Genomic DNA, 27,961 nt, shown 5'->3' on the forward strand with positions numbered 1-27,961 from the left:
GTCCCTAATTTCTTTTTAGAAAACTTATACTGTGATGGAAATTTTACCAAGCTCTTTGATGCCAGTTACCCAGTGGTTTCACTTGTCAAGTTGATCAATTCCAAGATAGACAAGCATTGGAAATCAGTTGGCCTGATAAAAGTCATAGATAGATGTGGTGAAGACCGTGCCGTTGCCACAGGCTTCAAAATAGGTGGAAATTATTTGATGACGAATCGTCACATTGTTTACAGTTTCGGAGAAGGTAAAGTGATGATGCTAACAAGATGTGTTTCAAAGGTGTTTTGCACTAAAAGTTTAAATGTATTTATGATGGTTTACTGTTGCATATCAAAACATTTTATAAGGGTGCCTTGTAGTATTTGTGAAAACTGAGAACATGCTTTTATTTAAAGCTCATTATGATATCTTAAGAAATACACATTGAAGTATTTTGACAATTAGGTATTAAATCAGGAGGTGGAGGCTGGGGGAATATTGCTTTTACTTCATTTTTTCCTGTTCTACAGGTTGCCAAGGAGTCAAGGTAGAATTTGGATATTTGCAACAAACTTCAAGAACAACAACATATAAATTTGAAGATATGCCATGGTACAGTGAAGTATTGGATGCAGCTTTGTTCTACATTCGCAATGCAGACAGCCATGATGTTGTACCAGATCTCGACTGTGATATAGCAGATGTGGAGCCAGGAAAAGATGTCTGTATTGTAGGACATAATAAATGTGATCCATTAAGATATGACCCAGATACAACAATACTTATTGATTTAGATGTTCAAAAAGACATGCAAACCTATCCTTCAGGCAATTTTGCAAATGCACGTGATAGCAATCGACAGTCAATGAAGTCAAGTTTTATGCATGGGGCATCTGGGTCGCCTTGCTTTGATGAATATGGTAACCTTGCCCTTATGTATACTAAAGGTTATCCTGAGAACTATAAAGAGCTGGGTATGGCACAAACTGTATTTGAACAGGGTGTTAGAATGAGATGCATATATGAAGAGTTAAAGAAAGAAAAGCCAGAGCTGGTGTCAGATCTGTTCCCAAATGTTCGCATTTGACTTAACTAGAGTTGCTACAACTCTTTTTAAGTTTACAGAAAAGTCACTGAAGTGTTGCATATTTTTCTGTACAAAGCAACTTACCTTAATAATTAGGAATCCTATTGGTAGGTGGAATTGAAATGATATATTGTAAGAATGAAAAGGTTGCATCTGCATTATTATTTGCGGCAATGGATGCCTTCTTCCTCTCTTAACTATTGACAGTTTTGTGTTTTACAAGTTTTATTGTATATAATATATAATAATATTAGATGAGGAAAATTTACAAACGTGTTAAAATTTGTAAACGTGTTGTCGTCTGTAACACATTGTTTTAGCTTGAGATAATATTACACAATTTATTTTGATATTTTGCAGGAACTTTATGTATATTGAATGTCCTTGGGACCATAAACTTGTTACTTGTACCATCACATTTGTGTGGTTTTTCGTTTTGCTTCAGAAACAACCAACTTTGTAATTAAGCTATAATGCCTTTAAAATATACTTTGAAATATACACAATAATGTAGTGTTTATTGATAAAATAACCTTATTGGATGAAATTGAACCTTTCCATTTGCATGTACAAAATGAACAGGAGTTTTTAGCTTTAGCTTTCTATTAGCAGATGTGTTCCTTTATGTGGTACAAAACCTAGTACTAGTGCTCTTCACCTTAAAACTGCGACAGCAATTTATAGCAGAATATTATACATTTTGGTGTTCATGATCAATTTTATCACCAAGTACAAAAATAAATGATAGTAAATTAAGTAGTAGATGAACCTTCACATCTTTAAGTTAAAAGATAAATATATATGTGGGATTGTAATAATCAAGCAAATAAGAAAAATGTCAAAAAGGAATAAATATCCTGATAATGTAAACCAGCTTGAGCTTTTTACTATTGTTAACAAAAAAATTACTTCTCTTAAAAAAAAACTATAAAAATAATTCGGACACTAATGCTGAGCAGCATCCAGTTATTCAAACACCAATTTGAGATGATGTGAACTCAATAAAATCAAATGTGTTTGCGAGTCTTCTCAGATTGTGATAAACACTGCTAGGGCTGTTGCAGCTCTCAAAAAGTGACATCTTGCTACAAATCTAATTATGTATGTACCATAAAAGACATTAAACAACAAGGATATGAACTAATCTTTAAGTATGAAATTACAAACAGGATCATAAAGGATTGTTGAGTCAGAAGTACTTATTTCAGACTGCCATAGAAATAAAAAAAAGTTCACATGGTCTACATTTAATATGACCTGCAGCAGAAATAGCTTTGATTAAGATTTGAGAAAAAGATTCCATGATCTACAGACCATCTTGGCTGTATCAATTTTAAGCAAACCCCATATCTGCTATCCTGAGAGCACATTTCAACTAAAAAAAAAGAAAATGACCATAACACCGAGAAAACAAGTTTCAAAGCTCCCTGTACTTGCCCTTCAAGAAAATAAATCTGATAATAAGCTACAAACCATGTAATGTAGATCCACTAAACCGAACCCTTTAAGTGCACATGCCATTTCAATGCAGCCAGAATACTGTTGCTGAAAGTGGGGAAAATGTGGACAAATCATGTTTAAACTAGTTCTCACATTTCAAAGAAAATTGAACATTTCTTTGACAATAATTAGATCACTGCATTGAGCATTAGTCATAAGTTCAGATATGATAAACAAATCTGGTATGGGGGATGTGGATAGGATCCAATCAAATCCTTTCCTCAGTATTAATATTTGCTGCATTCTCACAAAATCAGTTACTGAATGTGCATATATCTACCAATATCTATATGTAATTTTTAAACATTTATATGCTCACCCAATCAAATGTGTTTACTACATAATATTACGTTGTATACAAGTTTAATAGTGCCAAATAATCCTTACACTCAATATCCTTTTGAATTTTTTTTCTGCCTGCATGTTTGTTACTTTCTCTGAGTCACAAACTGATATTTACTAATATTTCACACAAAAGTCACTGGCTTGATTACTGCCAAAGGTTCAAGGTAATGAATATCAGAATTTGTCACTATCTACAAAAAAGAAGTAAAATCTCCACAGAATTATTTTTCAGAATTTTAAAACATCATAAGAGGCATATGTTATGATCCTGGTGAAGAACTTTCTTGGCCTTGACCTCTATAACAGCCATGGGGTCTACCCCCCACTGCATACCTCGTGGAACATTCAGCATTTGGAAGTATGTCTCATCATTGATATTCTGGTGGCCATATATACAGCAGGTTTGATTCCTGAAATAAAGACAGAATGAAGGTAGAAGAAATAAATTATCACAATTATTAAATGTTTTCAACAAACATATTTCAAAGAAAGATGATTTGTTTTTGGTAATGTCCTGTTCAAATTCCATGTACCTTAAAAATTTGATTTTATTACTGATATATTCTATTTTTTTACCTGTTACGTGTAATTTAAAAATTATTACAAAAATATATAAAATCTTATTCTAAAGGGCATGGTGCATTATGTATATATACCTCAGGGTTATATCTCTCACTGTCCCAGACTTCTGAAATTCTTCGTGCATAAGGCAAGCGCCATCATAAAATTCATTCTCAAGGCTTGACACTGGGTTCACTATGGTACCTGAAAGAAAAACATAATGTCTCTAAATTCAATTGACTGGCGTTTACTTTTTCTCAACAATTTATGATTTCAGGAAATCTTACATTGCTTTAAATAACGAGTACAAAACCTAAAGATCAATATAAAATTGTTGCAATGCTTTTCTTAAGATATTTTAAGTACTGCTTACCTTTGAGACTTCTTTGAAATGAATCATACCTCAGGAAATTATAGGTGCCATCAGATATCTGAAAAAAAAAATCACTTGTCAGGGGCGGATCCAGAGCTATTTACTGACAGTCTTCCAAATTATCTTTGTTGATTCATCCTCCAATTTTGACCGTCTTCCAACAGGAAAAAATGGATGTAAACAATGTAAACTTGAAAATCTGACCGTCTTCCGGAAGACCCAGAAGACGGCCTAAATCCGCCCCTGCTTGTAGAAGATACTAAAAGAGTGATAAGAAACCTATAAAGGGACATTTTACATTCCTAATCTTTCTGATTTAGCACTCCATACTTGCATCCCACATTAGACCCTTGTAACATGCATTTCTATTTGAAAAACTTTCCTTTGTATTCCAAAGAAGGCAAGAGAAAGTTAGGAAAAAATAATTGCAAAAAAAAAAAAAAAAACTCAGTCTTGTAACCTAAAGCTTAGTTTACTCACTGGTCTAGGAGCATCTTTGACACACCCCTTTAACTGCACTTCTAGGTCTGCCAAATGAGGAAGGGCATATTTCCACTGAGCAAAATTAGAAAACCATATCATGCATAACAGATGTTAGCACCAAATATTCACATTTCTAACATTTAATGTGCTAATACAGATAACCAAAAGGTTTTAAAAATTGTTCTTTTAATATGCCCTTAGAATGTTTTTTAGTTTTTATTTATTTCATTTATGCTGACTTTCTAAAGTCTGATAAATCTATTCTCTTCCATTTAACATAAACCATTTTAGTGATATCAAAAGACCCACCAAAGCTTGCATAGTTGCTGAATCCTGCCTTGCTTCCTTATCCATAAGCAGCACCAGCACCATATCAGAGTGGCCCTGGATGTACAAGGTCACATTTTCCAAACCAGGGAGCTCTTTACCTCCTGCTTTATTGGCTGACAGAACACCAGGAGGGCACCTGCTGCTGCCATCTTGACTTCTCCTGCTACTCTGACGTTCGAACATGGATGACCTCTCTTTGGTTCCACCTAAGCTCTTTTTGCTGTTTTGTCGATGGAATGTTCTTTTACCATCTTGGCTGTTTCTGCTGGGTTGTCTTTCAAATGAAGGGGTTTTTAATGAAATCTGTGGGCTGTCTGTGGCTGTTAATTCAGAACCTTTGCCTTCCTTATTTGCATTATGGGGTTGGCCTTCAATTTCCTGTTTTTCCCTTTTAAAAGCATCTGGATTTTGAATGAAGTCATTTGATGTTGATTTACTGCTAATATGTAAATCTGAAACTTCAACACCAACTTCATCATACTGTACTCCATCTTTCTTTTCTTCATCCTCCACGGAGTTTTCTGAGCATACAACTTCATTACTGTTGTCTAATATTGCTACTTCATTTTCAGATGATGTTTCAAATGTCACAGCATCACAGCCAGCTGGGCTTGGATCTTTTGGGCCGTTTTTTGACGAATTTTGTTCATCCTGTGATCCACTATGTTCTACACAAGATGAACTGTCACTGGAATGTAACATAACTTGTTTATCTGGGCTATTAAAAGGAGAAATGTGCTCTGCTTCCCATGATACACTTTTTTCTTCAGGGGATAAGCCCTCGTTGTCCTGTGATAAGACTTGATCTTCAGCATCATGTTGGGAATTAATTTGTTCTGCATAATTTTCTTCACACATTAAACTGTCAATAGATGCATTTTTTTCGACCTGGTCTTTTTGTGAAGAATCACCCTGCTTTACATTTCCTTCATCACACACCATGCTGCCTTTGCTTTGTGGTATTTGAAATCTATCAGAAAGCACCATACCACAATCATGAGTGAGTATTCCTGTAGTAACATTATGCATAGTTTCTTCCCCTGAATTGGGAGGAGGTGAAGAGTCATTTTCCCCGCAGAGACTGCTACTATCTGTATGAGCAGGGGTTCCTTCATTGTTGAAATTTGCTTCAACTTTATCAACAGTATCTAGAAGCAGGACAGATTCTTCAATGTTTCCTTTTTCCTCGTCTTCCTTCACAGACCTAAATAATATTGTTTCTGTTGAGTCTTTACAACTGTCATCTGTGTTGTCTTGTTGATTGTTGTTTGAGTGACTTTCCAAAGTCTTTCCAACTGAAGGCTCTGTAGTTGAGTCTTTACTACAGGCATCTGTGGTGTCTTTTTCATTGTTGTTTGAGTGACTTTCCGAATTCTTTCCAACTGAAGGTTCTGTAGTTGTATCTTTAATACAGGCATCTGTGGTGTCTCTTCGGTTGTTGTTTGAGTGACTTTCCAAGGTCTTTCCAACTGAAGGTTCTGTAGTTACTTCTGCAAAGCTGACTTCAGAGTCAGTGCTGATAAAAGAAACTCTAGACTGGTCTTTCTCATCTGCTTCTGATGGTATCAGCTTATCACCAGAGGATGGTTGGGCCAAATCAAATCTCTCTTTCACCAGGTTGATACAGGTTTGTCTTTTGGAGTCTTTACAACTCTCTTCATCCGCAAGCTGACGTTCGCATTCCTCTTTTTGTCCTTGCACATCACAGTTTGAAGAAGCTGATAAAACACTTTGTGGGGAGTTAAATACACTGGAATAATCAGACATAGATGGGGAAGTGTCCCTCATTCGTTGTAGCTGCACCATTCTTTGAACACTACCAGCGCTGTTTCTAAGCTCATCAGCATTGTGTTCAGAGTCACACCCACCTTGTACAGGCGTATTGCACAAAGTACATGTTATCTCTGTGACAGAGTCTGACATGTTATTTCCACATCCAGGGGGCGACTTGCTGGAGTCAGACCCTGTATCTGTGCTGCTGCCTACAGTTCCCTGGCTTCCAGCACTGCTGCTGCGGAATACATCTATGCCAGCACTATAACGAATATCTCTAGCAATCTTTCTGAAGTCTGTGGTAGCATAGTGCCGCCGCCCGACTTTGGTCAACCACGGTGTGACGCTGAAAAATTCTTCCACTGTCAAGTACACTGACAGGATTCTCACACCTTTGGGAAGGCTGAAGTCTGAAATTTTCATTCAAATAAATACATTAATGACTTGCTATAATAATAATTAAGGTATATGTTTTTCAACAGGACTGAAAGCATTAATTTTTTTTCCATCACTACTGCCATTTTAATTTGAAGAAAAAGCAATCAGGTTCTGGACACAAAACCTGTATGAGATGTTCTTAAGGTTACAATATAAGATGAATCACTGAGTAAATGAGACAAAATTTCAACCTCACCTGGCTCAAATATTTGACATGGAAGCTGGAATTAAAAATAATATATCTTGGGATTAAAAAATAAATCTGCAAGAAATTAACAGCAAAAAAGAAAGAAAGAAAGAAAGAAAAGAATGGACTGATGTTCAGCAAGTCACAGAAAAAGTATATAAAGTAGCTAATATTCTAAAAATTGTCGATAGCTTATATGACAAATTTCATATTACATCATCAGAATAGGTTAAAGATTAAAGCAAATCAATATATTAAAAAAGTTCATACATGACTTTGTTGTGGTTTAATAAGCAGCAGCCTGGCGGTAAGATCCTGTGACAGCTGTGTTACTAGTAACCTGAAAATTCAAACACAGGTACAAGTAAAGTGTAGCAAATGCTTGACCGAGAAGAAACATGCAAATACACGTTATGCTACTACATTCCACATGGCTGTTTGGAAACAGCTCAATAACAGTGTTTATATCCGAACGGCAAACACAGTAACAAAAACAGACTGAAAACAATAAAACTGTATGCAAAACTTCAGTAACCCTTAACAGTTAATCTCATGTGGAGTATTCATGTGGAGTATACATTATTCTTTGTTGAATTGAATCCTCACTGCACACTGAGAGTCTTGTCTAATGGCTCTATATTGAAGAACTACGTTACTTCTAATATGTACCTGTTCTTAAAGAGTAGACATCCTGCCAAAACTCCTGGTCTTCTTTGACTGGCCTGCAACAAGCTAGATGCTTTGACAAACAAGTTAGATCCAGACTGAATTAGAAAAAATAAACAATTAGTAAAATATACTTCATAAATACACCTTGAATATTTTCCTAAATCTTACATGAAGTAACTGATGGCAAAGTGAAACACTGCTACTTAGAAACACATGAATTCTAGAACTACAAAGACAATATATTAAAATCATGCCAGGATCATAAGCAAAATTTTCTCTTGGTAATATATATTCAGAAATCTGCTAGACACATTAATGGTTTCAACACCTTTGGTAGGTCAATGACCGGCAATGATTCAAAAGCAGCTGACACAGCATCCCCATAAAACCTGGAGAATGGCAAGTAACAATCCCACACTGCCTGCATGCTGGAGACAAATTTGTCTCTTTCACCATCACATAGCTATAAAATTAAGATAATATCAATGAGTAAATCATCTAATATCTCATATCTCCTCTTGACATAAATAATGTCAGTACATAAAAATTATGAACCTTTGATTGTGTATTAATGCTTTTAAATACTTTAGGATTTATACATTGAAAACTGGATGCCATCTTAAAATTGCATACAAACAAATAGAATGTCCTGTTTTACCAGTTAAATCAAGTTAACTCACCTGAAATAGTAATTCCAAATTTCCCATAAAAAAGACAAAGCAAGTGTAAAGATTATCTAATTTCTTCTTGAGTGAAGCCTCTGGTTCCTGTAGATCTCCTGCCATGGCCTGGGGAATAATGTAAGATACAAGCTACAGTAACGGGTACTTGTAAATTCCACAGTTTCATCATGTAACTGTGACAAAAGTGAAATAAGTAAATGAGAAAAGCATTTGCAAGTTGATTTGTTAGAATGTGTATCATTTGGCACTCACTACTATACCCCTTATTTGCTATTTCACATTATATCTTCTTTTGTTATTATTTCACATTTCACTTCAGATGCATATACCTTCATTCACAAAGTTGAAATAATCTCACTGATGTTTTATTAAAGCACTTAAATAAATTCACCAGGTGTAATTTTTGAAAAATCGATCACTCAGTCTCTACAAAAATTCTATCATAATGAACAAAATAAATTTAAAAAAACATACCAAGGTATATTTCCCAACATGTTTCACAACAAACACCTCTGTGCGAAGCCTGAAAAACTTAGGTGTTGTCCCAGTAAAATGTTTGAAGAATCCCACCATTCCCATCAACTGGCCACACAAGGCACACTGCTCATTGATGTCAACCTAGAAGCATTTCATTCCTCTTTCAACTTTTGACTCAACTATATATATATACATAACAGGATATAAATCAAAATGGGCAACAGCATTTAAAACACCTTTGATCTTTTAGCTTTTAACCTCTATTATGAAAAATACTGAACAACTTGTCAGCAAGTCAAGAAAACTAGAATTTGAGACAAATTAAGCCTTAGACTTGTTGGAAGTGGTTACTGCTCAAAATAAATAGTTTTTCCAAGGGGAAATATTACATCACAGATTAGTCAATATTTCAGCTTTAAAAAATTCTGCCAAACTTTAATAATTGTTAAGGTACACAGGCCCAAATAATAAACATTTTTAACACTGAATATCAGGAAATATTTACAGTATTTGGTGCAAAATAAATGATGGCATCTTTCAGGTCATCCTCCTCTTTCTGCAGGTAGGTGTGGTCATAGATGAAGAACATCTGTGCCTCCGGGCTGAAAATACAAATTGTTGAATTTAAAGTTTTTAAACAATATTAAATCAGTTCTAGCCATTTTGACTGTTTAAACACTGCTCCTACTGGTAGTATATCATTTGATTTTTACAACTGAATATTAAACAAGGCAGCAAAGCTGTCAAATGTACAGACAAAAACCAGAAAATAAAAACGCAGGAAATAGGATACTGTCAATTTTGATGCATTAATGTATTATGCTTACTGTAACTGCATAGCCAACATCAAATTCTAATTCTGCATAACATTGGATTAGGATGAAAGTAAAATGTGTAACAAGCATTAGACTGAGTTCCCATACCTATAATCATACTTGTAAGTTAAAAAAATACAGAAAATGTTACAGGGCTCCTGGTAGATGGGAGTGATAAGTCACATCTGTGTCTGTACATAATAAAAATCAGCATGGTACATGTATGTATGTGTAATCTATTTCTTTTCATTGCGCTGACATCTTGCTAACTCACACTCACCTGACATGAGTCGCCATTTGATCTTCCTACTGCTACTCCTATTGTGGCATCAATAACAGAACTTGTGGTTTACAAAAAACAGTTGTTATCAGTCTGCCTGGATCATACTGGTGCAATGTGCACTGTATAAGTAAAGAAATATATTCACCTTGAATTCAATAAAATCACATCAACATGTTGAAAACAGGTTACCGCACAGAGGTTTTAACACTTTCATATACTTTGCCTGAACGCACAATAGATGCAACAAGTTGTATCAAATGTAGATCAATCAACCTCAAGACCTAGATACATGTATAACGTCAACTTAAAATTTTGTTTTAACTTGCTTAACCTGGACACACACTATGCTTTTTTGCATTAGCATATGCTTTGAGTTCACATAAACGAATGTAGCCACCAGATTGCATAAAAACAATCAAGCAGTCTTAGTTTTGAAAAATAAATCTAGATCTAAAAATTTTCATTCTGATACACATACCTTGCAGCAAATCAAGCTATCATCTCACGTGCGTCGCCATTTTCTGATCATGTGACTACCATTTAACGACTTCCAAAGTGATATTACTTTGCAAATTACTATGACATTTTACTGCAACTGTGCAGACGAGACTTAAAATCTTTAGAACGAAGTGAGCAGCTTGTGTATCCTTCTTAATGAGCGGGGTTTGCAACATAGGAAGTGTGGAAAATATATAGGTCAAAATGTCATGTCGAAGGTAAGAGTGACGTAAAACGGCTGCCATCAAGTACTAGCTTTTGGACAGGAAACCTGTCGATGTGAGTATCACCCACATTTCATGTTTTATTACTTGATATAAACAGCGGGGCGTATGCTGCAGTATGCTGAATACTGTTAAATGATTTACAGTTCAACTGTATATAGATAGACAAAGTTGTCTTTATGGAATGCTCATATGATTTTGTCTCAAACGGAGTAGTAAGAAAAAAAAACATTGGCATTACTACTTAACTATTTTACTGTACAATACACTGTATACTATTATGGTCACTTATACTATAGTGTTCTAAGGATACATAGAATACTAAGCTCGCCTGTTATCTCAATACATTGATGGATTAAAGAGACACTCAAAGGGGTTTTTTATAAATGCTTGATAACTACATGTATATTGCAAAAATTACTTGATACGAACTGCGACCCTTCTAGTAAGTTCTACAGCCACTAAAATCAAGCAGATTTGGTAACCTCATACTTCTAAGTACTTCTCTGGCTTGGTTGCCTGTTTGCATTCTTTGCATCTCCAGCACTCCTAAGACAGCCCTCTGCACATTAGTTTGATGCTGTGTGGTTAAGATAGGCTTGAAGTTAACTCTCTGATATGCTTACTACCAGTACAGAAGAAAGGCTATTATCAAATGTTACATGACCAGATGCTACTGCATGCTGAGCATCTTAGTAGATTTTTATGACCTGTGAGATTCATCAGGGAGTGTCATGAGACTCTAGAGACCTCATTATGCCATAATGAAATAACTTTTTGCTATAGAAGTTTTTGAACACTATCATACACTGGGGTAGCGCTAGCAATTTTTTTTTCGCTTAGCCATATCACCACATTTTTGTCAATTTGTTATCAAAATGGTTATAATTTGGCTAAAACATGTCAAATCAAGCCCTTTTCCTTTAGCCAATTTAAGTCAGTTTTAGCATTTCGCTAAATTGGCGAGTGTTAGTGCTACCCCAGATACATACATACATTTTTGTACATGTAGCTGACTGATGATGGAAACAAAGATACAACTTTAGTGATTATCAAGAACGTTCAGGACACCATCTTCCCACCTCAAGAGAATTCCCTCAGACCAATAGTAAAAGTAGACCAAACATCATTTTCCAAGTAATCACAAGCCGAGTGTATATGGAGTTTAAGACTAATACCTCATTAGTGTGACATTAAACATACATGTATGCCTCTGAGCTTATCTTAATTTGTCAATCTTAAAACACTGGTAGGGCTTTTGTTTTTATTTGATGCCAACCAGACAAACTTTAGACAGTGCTGTCTGCAGAGAAAATAAATAGTGACTTCTGTATTGATTTTTCTCTAGATGTATATAGACCAATGCCTCTAGTCTACAAAGGCTTTAAGGCTGATGCGCTTTATTAGATATACATCAAAGAATGTTGAAACAAGGGATTTTATATAAGTGAAAAATACAGTATTATTACAGAATGACAAGATTGATAAACTCTTATGTTAGGTCAATTTCAGCTTATCATAGTGCATCAAAATTAAAGAAAAAGGCTAGATATACTCAATACTATAGCATTTATTTCTTGCATTTTACCCAACACTTTGAAATGCAGAGTTATAAAGACCTGTAGCTGTTATATTGGCAAGGTTAAGCTCAGCAGGCAGATATATATGTATGATGTATTGTGTCAGTAGCCTACCAATACTTTTACCTGTACATACAGTACACCTGTGCTCTGAACATGCAAAATATGTCTGGTTACCACTATATACCAAGTATAAATTAGATTAGTCTGATGGAGCCACAGATGTATATCTAATAGATCCAGCATTAGATTTAGCATTAACAGAGAGCTATTCCTTTACTAAGATATAAATGTCAGTAAGAAAGCAAACTTTTAAGTATGGTTGTTAGTGCAGCTAGGTTTTACATCTGGGTCAATATATGCTATTGAGTAATTTGGGAAATGACCTAGAAAGAGGGAAGAGTATGGAGCGTTTAACCCTAAACCAATTAGAATGTCTGAACCCCTATATGTGGCATCTTTTATATTGGATGTTTGCTATAGCTTATAAACCAATGCAGGCTAAAATTCCTCCTTTTATAACAAAGATTATGCCTGCAATATAAAATGCAATGGGTTTCTCAGCATGTTTATGTTGCCAAATACAGGTTGATAATTGAATTTACAACCATATCCATTAGCTTCTTCAACTTCTAGATAATAACTTCAATATTCAATTTCAAAATATGAAGTATTTTTCCTTTTTTGCAGACACATGAATCAGCAATTAACTCCACAAGTACCAAGATATACAGGTGCTCTATTTCATCTTCGTAATTGTGGTTTAAAGAATAGGTGCAGTTGCATGCTACAAAAATGCAGCAGTTAAGCGATGAAGGGCATTGTGTAGTAAAAATGATGGGAATTTTTTACTGGTGCCAAGTGCATGCTGTAATTTAAATGAATAGATTTATGGTTGATACCTTTTGGCACGGTATGCATATTGTGTATAATATGAATGCTGTGAACACTTTAAAAACATTTTATTGTGAAGATTTTTTTTTTTACCTGTAAGAATTTGAGTTATTGAAATATTCAGTCTTTCAAAAGATCCACAGTCACCAGTTTAGTTTAACAACAAGTAAATTGTTATGTTTCTGTATCATGAAGCATTTCAGTAAGATAACCTTACTGTGTATGATCCAAAAAGACTACTGTACTTATCTCATTACAGAAACAGACTTAAATGCATACAAAATGTATCTTAATTCAGTAGTAGTCTGCATAGTTTGCTGTCTTGGCTACATGCTGCAGTATGATTGACCAGTAGACTGCCAAATTGACTGCCCTCAAGTTGACATTTGATAAAGAGAAACCTTGGTGTTGTATCAATCACTGACATCTGGATAACCTTAGTCTCCTGTAGTGCCTGTTCATAGGTAAGGTATAAAATTGCTAAGAGGTAAAGGGATTAAACTTGGTATTGGCACTTCCTTCTTACTTAATAAACTACGTGTATTACATAACCTTGCTGATGGAGACTACTAGTTATGGTTCTCAATCTGACATGCGTATATGATATTAGTTTTTTTAGTAGCATCCAGATTTTTTGTACCGGCAAGCGTACATTATCATGATAATAGCTATGGATCGGATTTGCCCTCTTTACATAGGGTTTCTTACTTTTAATGTAGCAAAAAAAAAAGTTTGTTGAAAAAGGGTCTTAGTCTGTTTGCATTCTGGTGTACCCTATATTTTAATGACATTTAAGTTAAACATGTGCCTCTGGTGCTATGAACTCTGGATGGTTGGGATACCTGTTCATGTTCTAGTATCAACACTGGCACAGCTGGCTAGAAGGGGGCAATAAACTGAAACTCTCACATAAACCATTAGGAGATGGTGGTTGTTCAATATATTGTACTAGATCTTAGTGCAAGCAACTATCACCATGGATAACATTCTAAACACTGATGTACTCTAATCTATCAAGGAGGTTAATAACAATAACATGTTCTGCCTAATACAAACTTTCTGCTGCAACTGCAATGGGAATGCATATTAATGCAGAGGTGCAAAGTTTAACCATGTTATTTATGTACAATAAATAGGTAAATGCAGTGTGTTAGTAATGGTTGTCATTTACTGAAGGTTTATCCTATAATGTCTATAATTAAAATTGGTATTTACCAATGGTAACATCATAATGAAGGTTTATCTGTCACCTGTTCATCCCAATGATATATATACATGTAACATGGTCCAATAATTCTAAATGACCTTTGCCTGGTTTTGTATTTTCCTGCTGCTGGGTATCTGCTACCAAAATTTATATTCCTTTTGGAATGATAAAGAGAAGTTAAATTTGCCTCAAAAAAGAAAGACTGAGTGTGAAGTTTAGACTGAGTACCATTAACTTTGATAATTTTATGATAAATTTTAGTATGCTAGTATGTGATTTAGTTAATGATATAATTATCATTTCATCAGTGGATATCGGTTATTCAACTGTAAAGAATAGAAAAACAGTTTTAATCATTAATTGGCACTTAGAAAAACAGTTTTAATCATTAATTGGCATCTTTAACAAGCAAGTGATTTATTTATTAATGTTTCCCCCTCATGTTTGTCCTCATTTCAACTGGAAAGAGAGTTGTTTACTATGAATGATACTGTTGGTACATGTAAACACAACACATAAAGAATGCACCCAGTACCAAAGGTCAAATTAATGATATTACAGCAGTTTGATTTAAGTCGTAGTAATTGATTTTTCTAACCATTCGAGGAAGCATTGCCTTCATCTGGAGCCTACCTTTAGAGGCATTTCTACTACAGTTGTTAATTATAGGGGAGATTTGGAGATTAACTGTTGAATGTTATTGTCTGTTTGGTTATTATTAGTTGGTACAGGTGACATCAGTGAGCAATAAGAATTGATATTCAGGTAGGCAGCTGTACCCGATTCCAGAAAATAGAAGGGGCATGTGTTATGTTAAACTCTACAAAAGCACATGATGTTTGTAGCTGTGTTTGTATTATATTTATTTCGTCTTTGATTTCAGATACATGCCACCACCAAGAGTAATCCGTGAATACACTGCATGTGTTCTGGGCCATGTGCCACAAACTTCCTGAACTGTTGACCTCCTAGGTCAGGATCAGCTACTCTGGACCGGGTGTGGTGCCAGTGAGGATGGACCTCACCCCAGGAGACCACAAACACAGTCAGACCCAGGAAGAGAATCAGGATCATAGCACAGTTACTATATGAACCTGGTGCATAGGCAAAGTTTATATTTAAATGATTGAAAAAGATCCGTTGGCCTTTCTATCCAATGTCATTGACCACAGGATGGCATTCGACGAGGACGAACCAGATCATGATTTGCCAGACAAGAGTGTCGCAAAGGAGTTTTATGCTCGTTATGAACCCAAGGAAATCCTTGGAAGGTATGTTTTGGATTGGAATGCTGCACATGTCGACAGGGACAGATGATTTGAGAACTTAAACAAAAATTAGAAAAGCACAATTAGATAGTGCAGACCTATGCCAAGGCAGTTCAATTCTCGTTGTTATTTATTTATTATCATTAATTTATGCGTCAAAACCAAAATTGGTTATTGATTCAAAGTTAGTCAATATCTGATCCATCTGTAACGTATTGAGTTAGGGTGTTAACAAACCAACAAAGGCAAAAAGCATAACCTCGATGGAGGTCATAAACCTTAAAACTCTAGTTATCAAAAAAATATCCATACAGTTAATTTCAGTCTGTTCAGAAAAGCTGAGCTAATATTTTAATGGAATATTCACCTTTTTTTAATATATTTTTTCTGATATGCTAGAATGCAGAGCTTTACTTTTACCCGTAATATGGTTTCTCTTGGTTTTTGGTATTCTTACCTTGACATGCATATGATAAAGCTGAGATTTATACATGTATGGATCCAAGTCTCTGTATCCAGACAATGAAAATCAGTATGATAAACCACTTTCTGTAAAGAAATTCTGGATTAAGCCTCACTTAGCACCAAGATAATGTGCGGGAGCACCTAGTGCTGTAGGCTTACAGCTGTTAAGAATCCAATATAAGAGCAGCTGTATTAAGAGATAAAAAGTCACTTTTCAGATAAATGGTAACCAAGGACAAACCATAGCATTACTTAGGAAAAAGGGTTGTGACAGTGTACAACAGTTTTGATCCAATTTTTTTCAGCTATGTTTCTGACCACGTTTTTTCAATAAATGTTAAGGGCTTTGTTTACTAGCCATCATGCTGGGTCTCTAGAGTCAGGCGTACACAAATGAAAGCCTGTCAATCCAAAAAGATATTTTTAGGCACAATGCAATGATAAGTAGCCATTAATTCCCAGGCAGGTAAACAAAGGAATCATTCTTGGACTAGTGGACATCATTTAATAGAGCCCCTCAAAACAAGTAAACACTGTAGGTACATGATTACAGGCCACTTATTACATCACTCAGCAAACAAACATGTAAATAAACAGGTGGTGGTTATCCTGCTAAGAAATCATTTGAAAACAAACCTACGATAATGGGCTATGTATGACCTTGAGGGGCATTTCAGCTGGCCCTGAGAATGGACACAAACGATTAATGTCCAAAACACCCTGATTTGTCCAGACATTAATCTGAATGAATGGGATATAAACTGGGCTAAACATTCATTTTGTTACCATTATAAGGACGCGTTGACACACCTCCAAGTTTATTGTCCAATCAAAATACAGCATTTAGGCCCAACCCTCAAAGCATCCTTCTGTTTATAAACTTCTTCAGGTTCCCTGCATGAAAGTTTTAAGCAGAGACTAGTTGAACAATTAGAAAATACAATGTGTTATGCTTGTGGTAAAGTGGAATCTACGTAAGTTGATATAGCTTGAATTAAGATGTAAGCAAGGGGATTTTGTCACCATTTAACCTGTGATTCAGTAACGTTTTGCTGTTTCTGCTTTGGAATATTAAATGAAATATGTAAAAAAGATGTACCTAGACTACACATAAATCTGGCTGAGTTTTTTCTTGAGTAAGTTTACAACAAAGCTGAGATAGTTGCTAGAGACCATGTCCCTAGAACTTTAAAGAAAAAAGAAGTCCCTGCCAATCTTAAACACTGTGATATCAGACCAAATTGTTTCCTTAACTACAACAACTAGTGATTCAAACACATTTATATAAGAATTATTATTTTCAGTATTTATCAGTGTAAGAAACTAAAAATGTACATAAATTGCACTTGATAAATAGAAATAGAACCTGTAAATCATTTTTTAAATTAAGAATTTACCAAGAAAACTGTACGTTATGGGAAATGTAAGAAGTTAATTTTGTTTAAATCAAGTGGGCACTAGCCATGTTTGTTTTCTTTATTTCAGGGGGGTCAGCAGTACGGTGAGAAGAGTGAAAGAGAAATCAACTGGTAGAGAATTTGCTGCAAAGATTATAGACATAAGCTGTGAAAAGTCTACAGACCATCAGGCAGAAGAATTAAAATCTGCAACAAAGAAAGAAATCAACATTCTGCGCATGTGTGCGGGCCACCCACATATAAGTAAGCTTTATTTAATCATTCATAGGAAGAGGTGTGAGACAAAGTGGATAATTAATTTTTTATACCTAAAGAGAGAATAATGGAAAAATATAGTTTTCATTCACATACATAGCAATTTGGGGGAGGAGTGGGCGTGGACAGTTATTCTTTTAAACACATGAAAAAATCTAATGGTTTAAGTTTTGTTAATTTATCATTAGTACAACAGACACATGGGAAGACCACTTAAATTTTCCATTGATGAATAATGAACAAGGATATAATGTGCTCCCCCCCCCCCTCCCTCCAGCAGCTGTTCTCTCATGTATATTACATAGCAGAGTGGTATGCATTCACTTATAGGGATAACTTCAGCACTTCCTAGATATAAAATATCCTGTTATCTGGTGTAACCTCTTTGGTATCTGTATATAATATATGCCTGCATGTACTAGTATGTGTTACCTGGCAAACCATTGGCACAAGTATCCTGTATAGAAGTCACCTTGAATGGGTCAATAAACCCCTTATTCTGACCAGTGTGAATATGGTGAAGCATTGTTTTACATCCATGTCGCTGTATGGAGAGCTCACATCTGTTAATGTGAAGAAATTAATATCTGAATCATTGCCCGGGGATTATTTTAGTGAATTACACTGTGGTATTATTTTCATCAGCTGTGAAAGTTATTTTTTAAGACAATTTGTAGGACTTATATCATATTGTGCATTACCTCTTTTGAAAAAATAACCCCAAAAAATGTCCTTTATTATGATTTGATTATCTTTAGTATACTGTGTTAAAGTGAAGCAAGACTGTTGGGAGTGTAGGAGGATGGAAACTAAAAATGAGTCATCTCTCTCTCTGTTTTGCCTGACTGCTATGTTCACTTAACCAGACCTGCCCACATAACACTTAGTATTTAAGATATCCTTTCTCTATCTCAACAAGTCCTGTATCAAACTGCACAAAACCACACTCTACTAGTTGTTATAAATAGTTTTCCCTGTAACACATTTATAATGTGGAAATGATTCTTGCCTACGATACATTTACACCCCCATATTCTGATGAAGGTGACTTTGACATTGTATTATAATTTCTGTGGCAAAAAGGGGTAGATCATATAGTGGTAAATGTAGAATTAAGCCTGTGCTGGTTTGGTAATGGGGCATCAGTACTTGTTTTGGAACCGGTCCAAATGGGGATGGTTTGAACACTAAAGGATGTATGGAACTTTAGTAGTCAGAGCTTTTGTACAAGGAAATGACAAAATAATAAAATTCTACAATATGCAGTTTTCCTTCTCAGAAATAATTAAGGATGTAATTCAATTACCTTGAAGACTGAAAATCAATATATTATTATTATAATTATTATTTTAATTACTTTTGCAGTTGAACTCCATGATGTTTTTGAGTCTCCTACCTTCATCTTCTTGGTATTTGAAATGTAAGTTTTTAAAAACATTATTATTATTATTTGGTAATTTAAACAAAATTATGCCTTGGCCTTGTAATGGTATATGATATATACCCTGTAAAAGATATGATCCCTGTGTTGACACAACACCCAGTTGTGGTTGCTTTTGCATTGTTTTATATATGACTTTATCATGGTTAGAACCACACAGGATATCAGGTAGTGTAGTTTATTATATATATATATATATATATTTGTGAAAAGGTTATGATAGTCATTCTTCTAATTTTAGATGCAAGAAAGGAGAGTTATTTGACTACCTTAATCAGGTAGTCACATTGTCAGAAAAAAGAACAAGGTATTTATCCATTTTTCTATGGGAAATTACTATTTTTTTTAATTTAAGTTATTAATTTATTTTATATTTTAGACCTCTTTGTGGCTTTGATGTTATTTTTTATGTAGCAAGAAACGTCTTATTTTGAAATGTTGTAAGCACTGCATCATATAGATTGTTATATCATTTTAACCAAATAGACATGTTCAAAGAAACAAAAAAAGTTCATTTGTCTTAATTTGAAATTTAGAATAGTGTTATTTTCCATTTCAGAATCGTCATGAAACAGTTGCTTGATGCTGTAGAGTTTATACACGACAAGAATATTGTTCATAGGGACCTCAAGGTATTTATTGTCTGACATCAGCGTAGGAAAAGTGTTTTATAGTGCTTTGCTTAGATATTTTCCATATTATGATTGTTTGTAAATTAATTTCCAAAACAAACCCTACTTCAGATATTTTCATTTTTCTTCAACATAAACGTAAATATATTATATTATTCTGTTTCAGCCAGAAAATATCCTCTTAGATGATAATATGAATGTGAAGTTGTCAGATTTTGGTTTTGCCACAGTTGTTAGTAATGACAATGAACTCTTTGGTAAGTAATTAAAATGTTGGTCCAACTGCAATTCTTACAATATTTATTAATTTAATTTTGTCATTATAATTTGAATAAGTAGGAAAAGTCAAGTTCATATTGAGCATTAAAATGCTTTTAAAATTTTAGTAAATATAATTCAATTAATATTGAGTCAAATTGAAAAAAGAAAAGCTTACAGATTTTTTTGTGAGAATAATAAGTAAACTGCTAACATCTGGGGCAGAGGTACCTCTCAGGTACCCCTTTAAGATATTAGTCTTCTTTAATTTAGCATTGTGGAGCATGTAATTGGCATTACTTGCCTGTGTCCTCTAATCATCATCACTTTATAGTGCCACTTAGGAGATGTCTTTATACGTTGTGAAATTACATGTCAATTAAACATTTCACTTGTGTTTGTTCTCGACACTTAGATTTGTGTCATTAACGAATGATCTGCACTTTTGACTAAGAGTCAACCATCTCCTTTACCAAAAACAGAATTTATGTACATGAATCATTTGCTTTTGTCATGCATAAGATGTGCCCACTGTCATTTCCTCTAACTGATAAGACAAGTCCTGTAGGAAGTGTATAGGATGCCCTGGCTATCCATAGAAGATGACAAATGAATACTGGTTTTTAAAGGACACCTTCTTTTGATTAAGATGTCAGACCACAGCCAAATGCTGTAAGTGGCAATAGATACCGACTAAAACATACCCTCATACCTCATATTAGAAAGTTGATAGCCTTTGATGGTATATATATATATATTATTTCTGAATGGTTTGTAGATTTATGTGGCACCCCAGGGTATCTTGCGCCTGAAGTCCTGAAAGTGTCCATGTTTGAAGATGTGTCAGGATATGGCAAACCAGCTGACATGTGAGTAGATGTTATCCCATATGGAAATGATCATCTTTAAGTCAACTCATTGTTTCATAAGTCAGAAACTGCATTGTGTAATTTATGGATTATGCAGATAGCAGACACCCTTTTTTATTTTTTAAATTAATTAATTATTTATTATTGTTATTTTAATTATTTCTCACTGAAATCCAACAATAAGTTGAGAAAAGTGATTTGGGTCCTTGTCAGAAAGAACATTTTGTAATTAAAACCTGTAACTTGAAATGCAGAATCTTGAAATTTCAAATAAATAAGCTGTTAGAATATTTTTTATTCCTCTATTGCTTTATTGCTTGTTATGATACCATGACAAAGCTAGAGAAAATCCAAACAGCAGTACTGTTTTTCACATATTTGTGCAAATGCTGGTCAAGTTCTTTTAAATATATATTATTCAGCTTTTTGTTTCAAATGTGTTTAATCAATATATTATTTAATATATATCTGTCTTTCAGGTGGGCCTGTGGTGTTATCATGTATACTCTGTAAGTATCATTTGATATATGTATTCTGGATGCAGGCATGGTACTTAATTATAATAATAATAGTTTGTTAAGTGATGATTTGAGGATTGAGGCTATAATTTAGCTTCTTATCAGATTAGATATGAAATGCCCTAAAGTGGAACTCGTGAAGTTTTTATGACATATTTATCATTGTGTCTGCTTATGATAAGAAAGGTAACAATAAAAAAGGATGATTCATTCTATTGTAGAGCGGTAATAATCATTTAGAAAAAGAATATTTCAGTTAAAATGAAATACATAAAAGATAAAATTTTAGATTGACAAAATAAGATTTTACTCAAATTTTGATTCATAAACGTAACATTGCCTAAAGTTTGTCTGCTGTCAAAAGTTTTATGATTAAACAATTACCTATTTCATTTGCCAGTTTATAAAAGTAAAAGGGTCATTCTACAGTTATTTTTCATTCCGTCATAATTTTCCCCATCCTGAATTTGTTATCATTTAGGTAAAGTGAGGGGGAGAAATGATGTACAGTTATACCTATGATAAACTGCTTAAATTTTTTATGGATAGTAGTGGCTAGTAGTGGTTTTACGTGGCAAAAAAAGGTTTTTGGTATGAAAATACTTTGGAATCACTCCTAGAATTAGTATATTATTGCTGTATAGCTTGGTCTTGTATTCATTTCATTTTCATCTAAAATTTATTTTCAGACTGGTAGGATGCCCTCCTTTTTGGCATAGGAAGCAAATGTATATGTTGCGCGCTATTATGGATGGAAACTACAAGTTTAGTAGTCCTGAGTGGGATGATATTAGTGAAGTTGCAAAGGACCTGGTATGTATAAATGGCACATTTAGGAGAAACTTTCTTCACCTTTGTGTGTGAAAAGCCCTTGTTCATAAGTGATGTATCAGCTGGCCAACATTTGCTATGGTATTTGAATAAAAAAGAGGGAAATTTTAAAAATCAAATCAAATAGTAGAAACATGGTTATGATATCATGTGCTATACCTAAATAATCAGGGGAATTTTCATTTACATATATCTTGTATGCCTCTCTCCATTTAACTTAAGAGTTGGGCATTTATGCCAGGTTGTATATCACTTATGACTAAAGCTTAATTCAAATCAGCCGTATTTACTGTTAACGTTGTGCTTCGTTCTGCAGCTGAGTTGCAGTAGGTTGCTTCTCTTCTGTGAAAATGAAAGCTTTTTCCTAATGATTTGTACAGTGCCTTGGCATTTGTGGTTTAAGCTGTGTTTGTTTCTTTTATTATAGTGAGTGTTGTAAAATTGCTATTTTTATGCAAGTTAACACAGTTTTGAAAATTACTTTGAAAGATCTTGTTTCATGCTCTAGTATATATTAACAGTTTGCACTGAAGTACCCAGTCTTTAGTTCTTCATTTCTCCCTTCTATTTGTTTATTTGAGTTTTATTTGCTTGTAAGTGAAGATAGAGTTTTTTTTTTTAATCCCCTTATTAAAAACCCATATGAATGTAGACACAGATGGAATGCTTCTGCATATTCTTTTGAAATTGAAGTGTATGTCATTCACAGAGACATGCGACTGACAAGTTTTCAGTTTTTAGAAAGACATCCACCCAAACCCATATTCACTTAAGACTTTCCAATCCTAACCAAAAATGACATTTCTTCTAGGTCTCTAGGATGTTAGTAACCGACCCTAAACAAAGGCTCTCTGCCACACAATCACTTGCGCACAATTTTTTTACTGACGACAATGCCAACCAGGAGGTGAGAGGTGGTCGGAGGCATGCCACGGCAGATATATATATAGAGATATATATATATACTAGTACCACACTTATTTTCTACTAACTTCACTCATCTAAAGAACTTGTCTCACTTTGGAGACTGGTGGTTAGTTGAGTGATGTATATAATCCCTGCTTTAGAATATAGTTGGGAATGCTATGGGGCAGGACAACGTATATGGAATCAATTCAAATAGCTAGTAGCAGTTCAGATCTATTACCACATATTTATCTTATAGAAATTAAAATTCAGGAATTTTTTTTCTCCAATTACTAACTCTTTTTAGAACCTACATTGCCCATTTGGGACGTGCATACATATTTATGACTTTTTCCAATGTATAGAGAGGTAACATGGGTGCTCTTAGTTTCCAGTCAGTTAATTGAACAGCAACTCTCAGCAAAACTTTTGTTTAAAAAAAAATCAATCAACAACTTGATTGCATTTTGATTCTTGTCAGTAATCCAATCTACTTACTAAATGACTGTATTTTGCAACATTGTGTCTAGCTGAATCTTTGCTTACCCCACTGCTTATGATGCATTGTTATAATTTTTTTCTATATATGCTATCTTCCTTTTCATTTTTATTCCTTTCAGGAATGTGTTTACTAATTATAGTTCTCCATTAATATAGTTAACCTAACAGTTTCTTCACACCAGTTTTAACTTGAACCCTTTTAGTTTTCAGTCTGGCTGTGAGATGATAAGATGAAGCAATAAAAAGGTTATTTCTTAGTTTCTTTCTTTTGAGGTCAGGCTCAAACCACAAATTTACCAGCGATAAGTCATTTTGCTTGCTAGGGACCATATATATAAAACTGAAATGCTTCAAGTTAAAGTTGATGTGAACAGACAAAAAATTGCATTCTCACCTGGGTCCTAGGGCTGGTTAAAGAAGACTTTCCCCAAGTGCTTTGTAGCTTGATCTATGTGAATGCAGTAGATGTGCTCTCAATGCAGAGTCTGATTGTGATGGCTTAGCAATGCAATCTGATTGTGATGATTTATGGGGCATTGAGCTTTGGGCAGTGAAATGTATTCTGCCTGCTTTGATGCTGTGCCGTGTCTAAATCTCTTGTATTGACATGTGGATAGTTGATGTGGATAAATTTTGAAAGTGAACCATTCTTAGTAAAATTCAATTCTTTTTCTTACCTGATATTTGTCTTTATTTACAATTATAGTCTTAGTTAAAATTCAAACAAATTTTGGGTCAACTTTTGTAGACACTTTTGACTAAGTAAAATTGATGCCTTTATTATTTTAGATTTCAAAGCTGCTAGTGGTTGACCCCTCTAATAGACTGACATCCAAAGAAGTCTTAGCACATGAATTCTTCAGTAGAACGGTAAGAAATTTGTTTGATAACAAATTAATACACAATTGTATATTAAATTAATTACACAAAACACTGAAACTCTAAGGTGCCACGACATTTCTATAAAAGACATTGCAGTATTTCTTCTTGAACTAAGATTATAACACTGCAGCTTAAAGTTGAAGTGATAATGACATCTGTTTTAGTATATCAATTATGGTTGTTCATTTTTGTCCTTTGTTTTCAGATTCTAGAAAAGAAAACATTTTATCCTTTGAGAGTATTCAGGGTAAGTTTTATCAAAGCTTTTGTTCCATATATATAAATATACTCAAACACCTGATATTGATTTTTAAAAATGATAAATTAAGTGTATACCTAAGGATTTATTATGAATACTGTAAATGGGCCCTTTTTTCCTTTTAACTCTTGGACATTTGAATTAAAAATTATCAGAGGTTTGTTTTTATCCCTTCTTACATTAGGCTGCAGGTATGGCAGTAAAAGCACTTATACGTTTGAAAAGACTGCGCACACATCCACCACCCATCAACTTAGAGACTGTATGCAATGATCCCTATGCCATAAAAGCATTCAGGAAAATCATAGATGGCGGTGCTTTTAAAATCTATGGACATTGGGTGAAACGAGGAGAGGAGCAGAACAGAGCAGCGCTGTTTGAGATCACACCTAAAAGGGACTTGAAAAATAGTATGTCAATAGAGAAGAGGTGATCAGGATATAGATGCTAGTCGGTGATAATGTATTTTTAAGAAAAGTCCACCTGGAAAGGATTTTTTTATAAAATTGACGGAACTGCTGGATTGTTCTTGTTGACATTTTTATTGTTGTTTTTGTTTCACTTTTTATGCTTGAACACAGTGTGTGGCATAGGGGAAATACTAATATCAGTATTTTTCTTTCATAATTATTATTATTATTGAAGTCAATTGTGAACAGCACTGACCACATTCATGGCTATGTTAGATATACAGTTTGGTGAGCAGCGAATGCCCTTTCAATTTCCAACAAGATTATGTCAACCTTCCTTGATCGAAGAAAGCCAATCTTCTTTTTACTGGAGAGCTTCCATTCTTATGATTAGCACCTTGGCACGCGTATGGGTCATGTCTCTTTTCTCTGGTTAGAGTAAGGTTACTTGCACTTCATTCACAGAGCTATTGTTTTATGGTTGCAGCATAATCTCATGGTGGTAACAAGTGAAGTAAATTTTAGTGGAGACATGATGAAGTTTGTAGAAATGTTCCAGCATCACTGCAGCTATGCATTTCAGTTAAAATGATTCAAACTTTTGCACAACTAAATGTAATGTTGTTGTTGAAATTTTACACCAGTTTTGGGGTTCATTTCATATCTTTTCATGAAGTGGTATTTTCCCTTGCTTGTTGGTAGTTACTTTGATTGAAAAAAAAGTTTCTTTTTTTAATAGTCATTTTTTTTGTTGATAGTTTTATTGACTTAAAAGTTAATTGTGTTAAATATTGGTTTACAGCATATGTTAGTTGAAATATTAGAGGCACACTTTCCAGTAGGTAGGTGTTTAATTTTTAGTGCCCTTTGTGGCAAGAAAGTGAACAGTAAAAAGTGTATTGTGTGTAAAATAACTGGTTATGATGCTGCTCTCTGTACTTATAAGGAGCTGTTTCTTAAAAAAAAAGTTGTAGTTTTGGCTTCATGATGGCAGTGTAGATAGAACATGTTGCATAGTAGACCATCAGGTGGGTCACTTTTCAACCCAGTACTTTTTTATTTTATTTATTTATTTATTTATTTATTTATTTATTTATTTATTAAGGCAGAAGAACAGAAGTTGTCATAATCTCCCCTATGTGAAGCTATTTATGTTAGACACAAATAACGTTGGCTATACTTCACAATGAACAATGTTGTGACCAGTAAATGTTACTTTTGAAGTAAATATAGGGAACTCCCATGTATTACAACATTCTTACTGTTTCCTCATATGTAGAGTTATAAAAGTAGTGTATAATTTGATATATCTGCCTGCATACCAAAAAATCACCAGTCAGAGGCGCTCCTTCCAATACTCACTTTGAATCATTAGCATGATAACAAATAAGTCATCAATTATACCTAATTTAAAAAAGGCCTCTCAATGAGATGTCTTCATTATTTATGATCATCATAACTTATTATTTATTATTATATATGGTTTTGCATGGTGTTTAATCAAATGGCCTTATGATCAGGTGAAAATAATTAAAGACATTTAAGGTTTAATGAGGTGATTATATAGTATTTCCATCTTTTGGTTGCATTAGGTAAGACTGGGGTCTATTTGGTCAAAGATTATCATAAAGTGATAAAATGTAGAACAAATAATGGAATGACTTAAACATTTGGATTCTTTTTTATTCAATGAAAAGTTTTAACTAATGCTTTCTGAAAAGCAGTAATAAGCATTATTATGAATGTGGATTGTCTTTTAATGCGTCTGTATTTTACAAGTACTTTTAAACAAAATTAGCATTCAAGGTAATCTCTAATTTATTTTAACAGTCTCCGTATTTTTCAGTTCTTATAACCTATCAGCAGTCAAATTATTTAATCTTTTCAGTACTATTGCGTTCACCTTAAGACAGTGTCAGGTTTGGTTATTTGCCAATACCAAATAAACCAGTAACAGTAAGCCAAGGCGCCATTCCATGTTTGTTTATGTCTATTTTTTTCCTAATAAATCGTTGACATTGAAAAATAAAGTATGAGTTGTGTTCTTGTATTTTAACGAGGAATTCCATTATGACGAGAAAGTCGTCTCTACTATAGTGCTCTAGTGGAAGTTTGAGATGCACTGCGCTGCAACAATTGTACCTTTTCACAACGGGAAAAACGCTAATTACTTTCATTTTCATGCTGTAGTAGCCTAAGTAGTCTATCATACCTGCGCATGGGAAAGGGGCCAAAGATTTTTATTCTAAAGTCGAAAAAGAGTGACACAGAAGAATAATGGCTATAAAAAGGGAGTTTTTTTAACCTGTTTTTATTATTATTCTAAAACCATTTTACGGGAAACAATTATTCCCCTTAATCTTTAGAAGGTATTCCATTTAGAAAACGACTTTTCTTGTCTACGGCCCTACGACGTTGACTTATTCAGATTCAGAAATGGTGACATACAAGGTCTCGATACACTGGGTTCTCCTGTCAATTGTTTTTCAATGGGTCTAGTTTTACGGTGGACATGCTGTATTCAGAGTCGACGAGTTTCGTTCAAACCCTTTCATATTAGTAGTATAGCGTTGTCCTATTCTCACTTCTAAAATCGGTGTTATCAAAAGCTAGCCTACTTGAAAATTCAAGGCAACTCGCCATTATAACTGAAATGTCCTTC

The 27,961-nt window shown here is 34.1% G+C and overlaps 3 protein-coding genes across 10 annotated transcripts in view; 2 read left to right on the top strand and 1 right to left on the bottom strand.

The window, feature by feature from the left end:
* Positions 1-1,939, top strand: part of LOC106157130 (uncharacterized) — a 33,378-nt gene extending 31,439 nt beyond the window's left edge. The window contains exons 15-16 of the mRNA XM_087002910.1: positions 20-244; positions 510-1,939. Coding sequence (XP_086859036.1) covers positions 20-244; positions 510-1,066 — 782 coding nt within the window. The 3' untranslated portion in view covers positions 1,067-1,939. The remainder of the gene's footprint in view (positions 1-19; positions 245-509) is intronic.
* LOC106172512 (uncharacterized) lies at positions 1,557-11,315 on the bottom strand. Of its 3 annotated transcripts, none has more exons than XM_087002907.1 (14): positions 11,198-11,315; positions 9,981-10,102; positions 9,391-9,487; positions 8,883-9,026; positions 8,406-8,513; positions 8,054-8,188; positions 7,726-7,820; positions 7,327-7,396; positions 7,066-7,090; positions 4,638-6,841; positions 4,326-4,400; positions 3,846-3,903; positions 3,568-3,676; positions 1,557-3,321 (listed from the first exon to the last, which is right to left on the bottom strand). In XM_087002907.1, exons 2-14 carry the CDS (start codon positions 9,995-9,997, stop codon positions 3,156-3,158), a joined length of 3,303 nt encoding a protein of 1,100 aa, XP_086859033.1. In that variant the 5' UTR covers positions 9,998-10,102; positions 11,198-11,315; the 3' UTR covers positions 1,557-3,155. The 3 variants fall into 3 exon arrangements, with proteins under 3 accessions (XP_086859033.1, XP_013408715.2, XP_086859034.1); XM_013553261.2 differs by lacking the exon at positions 11,198-11,315 and adding an exon at positions 10,462-10,632; XM_087002908.1 differs by lacking the exons at positions 9,981-10,102; positions 11,198-11,315 and adding an exon at positions 10,462-10,604.
* LOC106157129 (phosphorylase b kinase gamma catalytic chain, skeletal muscle/heart isoform) lies at positions 10,588-27,329 on the top strand. Of its 6 annotated transcripts, none has more exons than XM_013532636.2 (14): positions 10,588-10,760; positions 15,270-15,657; positions 17,605-17,780; positions 19,158-19,212; positions 19,475-19,540; positions 19,793-19,865; positions 20,032-20,122; positions 20,902-20,992; positions 21,472-21,501; positions 22,200-22,323; positions 23,153-23,248; positions 24,538-24,618; positions 24,836-24,877; positions 25,074-27,329. In XM_013532636.2, the coding sequence occupies exons 2-14, from the start codon at positions 15,509-15,511 to the stop codon at positions 25,320-25,322; spliced, it is 1,323 nt and encodes a 440-aa protein (XP_013388090.1). In that variant the 5' UTR covers positions 10,588-10,760; positions 15,270-15,508; the 3' UTR covers positions 25,323-27,329. The 6 variants fall into 6 exon arrangements, with proteins under 6 accessions (XP_013388090.1, XP_013388095.1, XP_086859037.1 ...); XM_087002911.1 differs by lacking the exon at positions 10,588-10,760 and adding an exon at positions 13,001-13,019; XM_013532639.3 differs by lacking the exon at positions 10,588-10,760 and adding an exon at positions 13,478-13,643.
* Positions 27,330-27,961: the final 632 nt, after the last annotated feature.

This window comes from Lingula anatina, chromosome 1 (genome assembly GCF_051362555.1).
Source record: "Lingula anatina isolate TDL-2025a chromosome 1, LinAna3.0, whole genome shotgun sequence".
NCBI lineage: Eukaryota > Metazoa > Brachiopoda > Lingulata > Lingulida > Lingulidae > Lingula > Lingula anatina.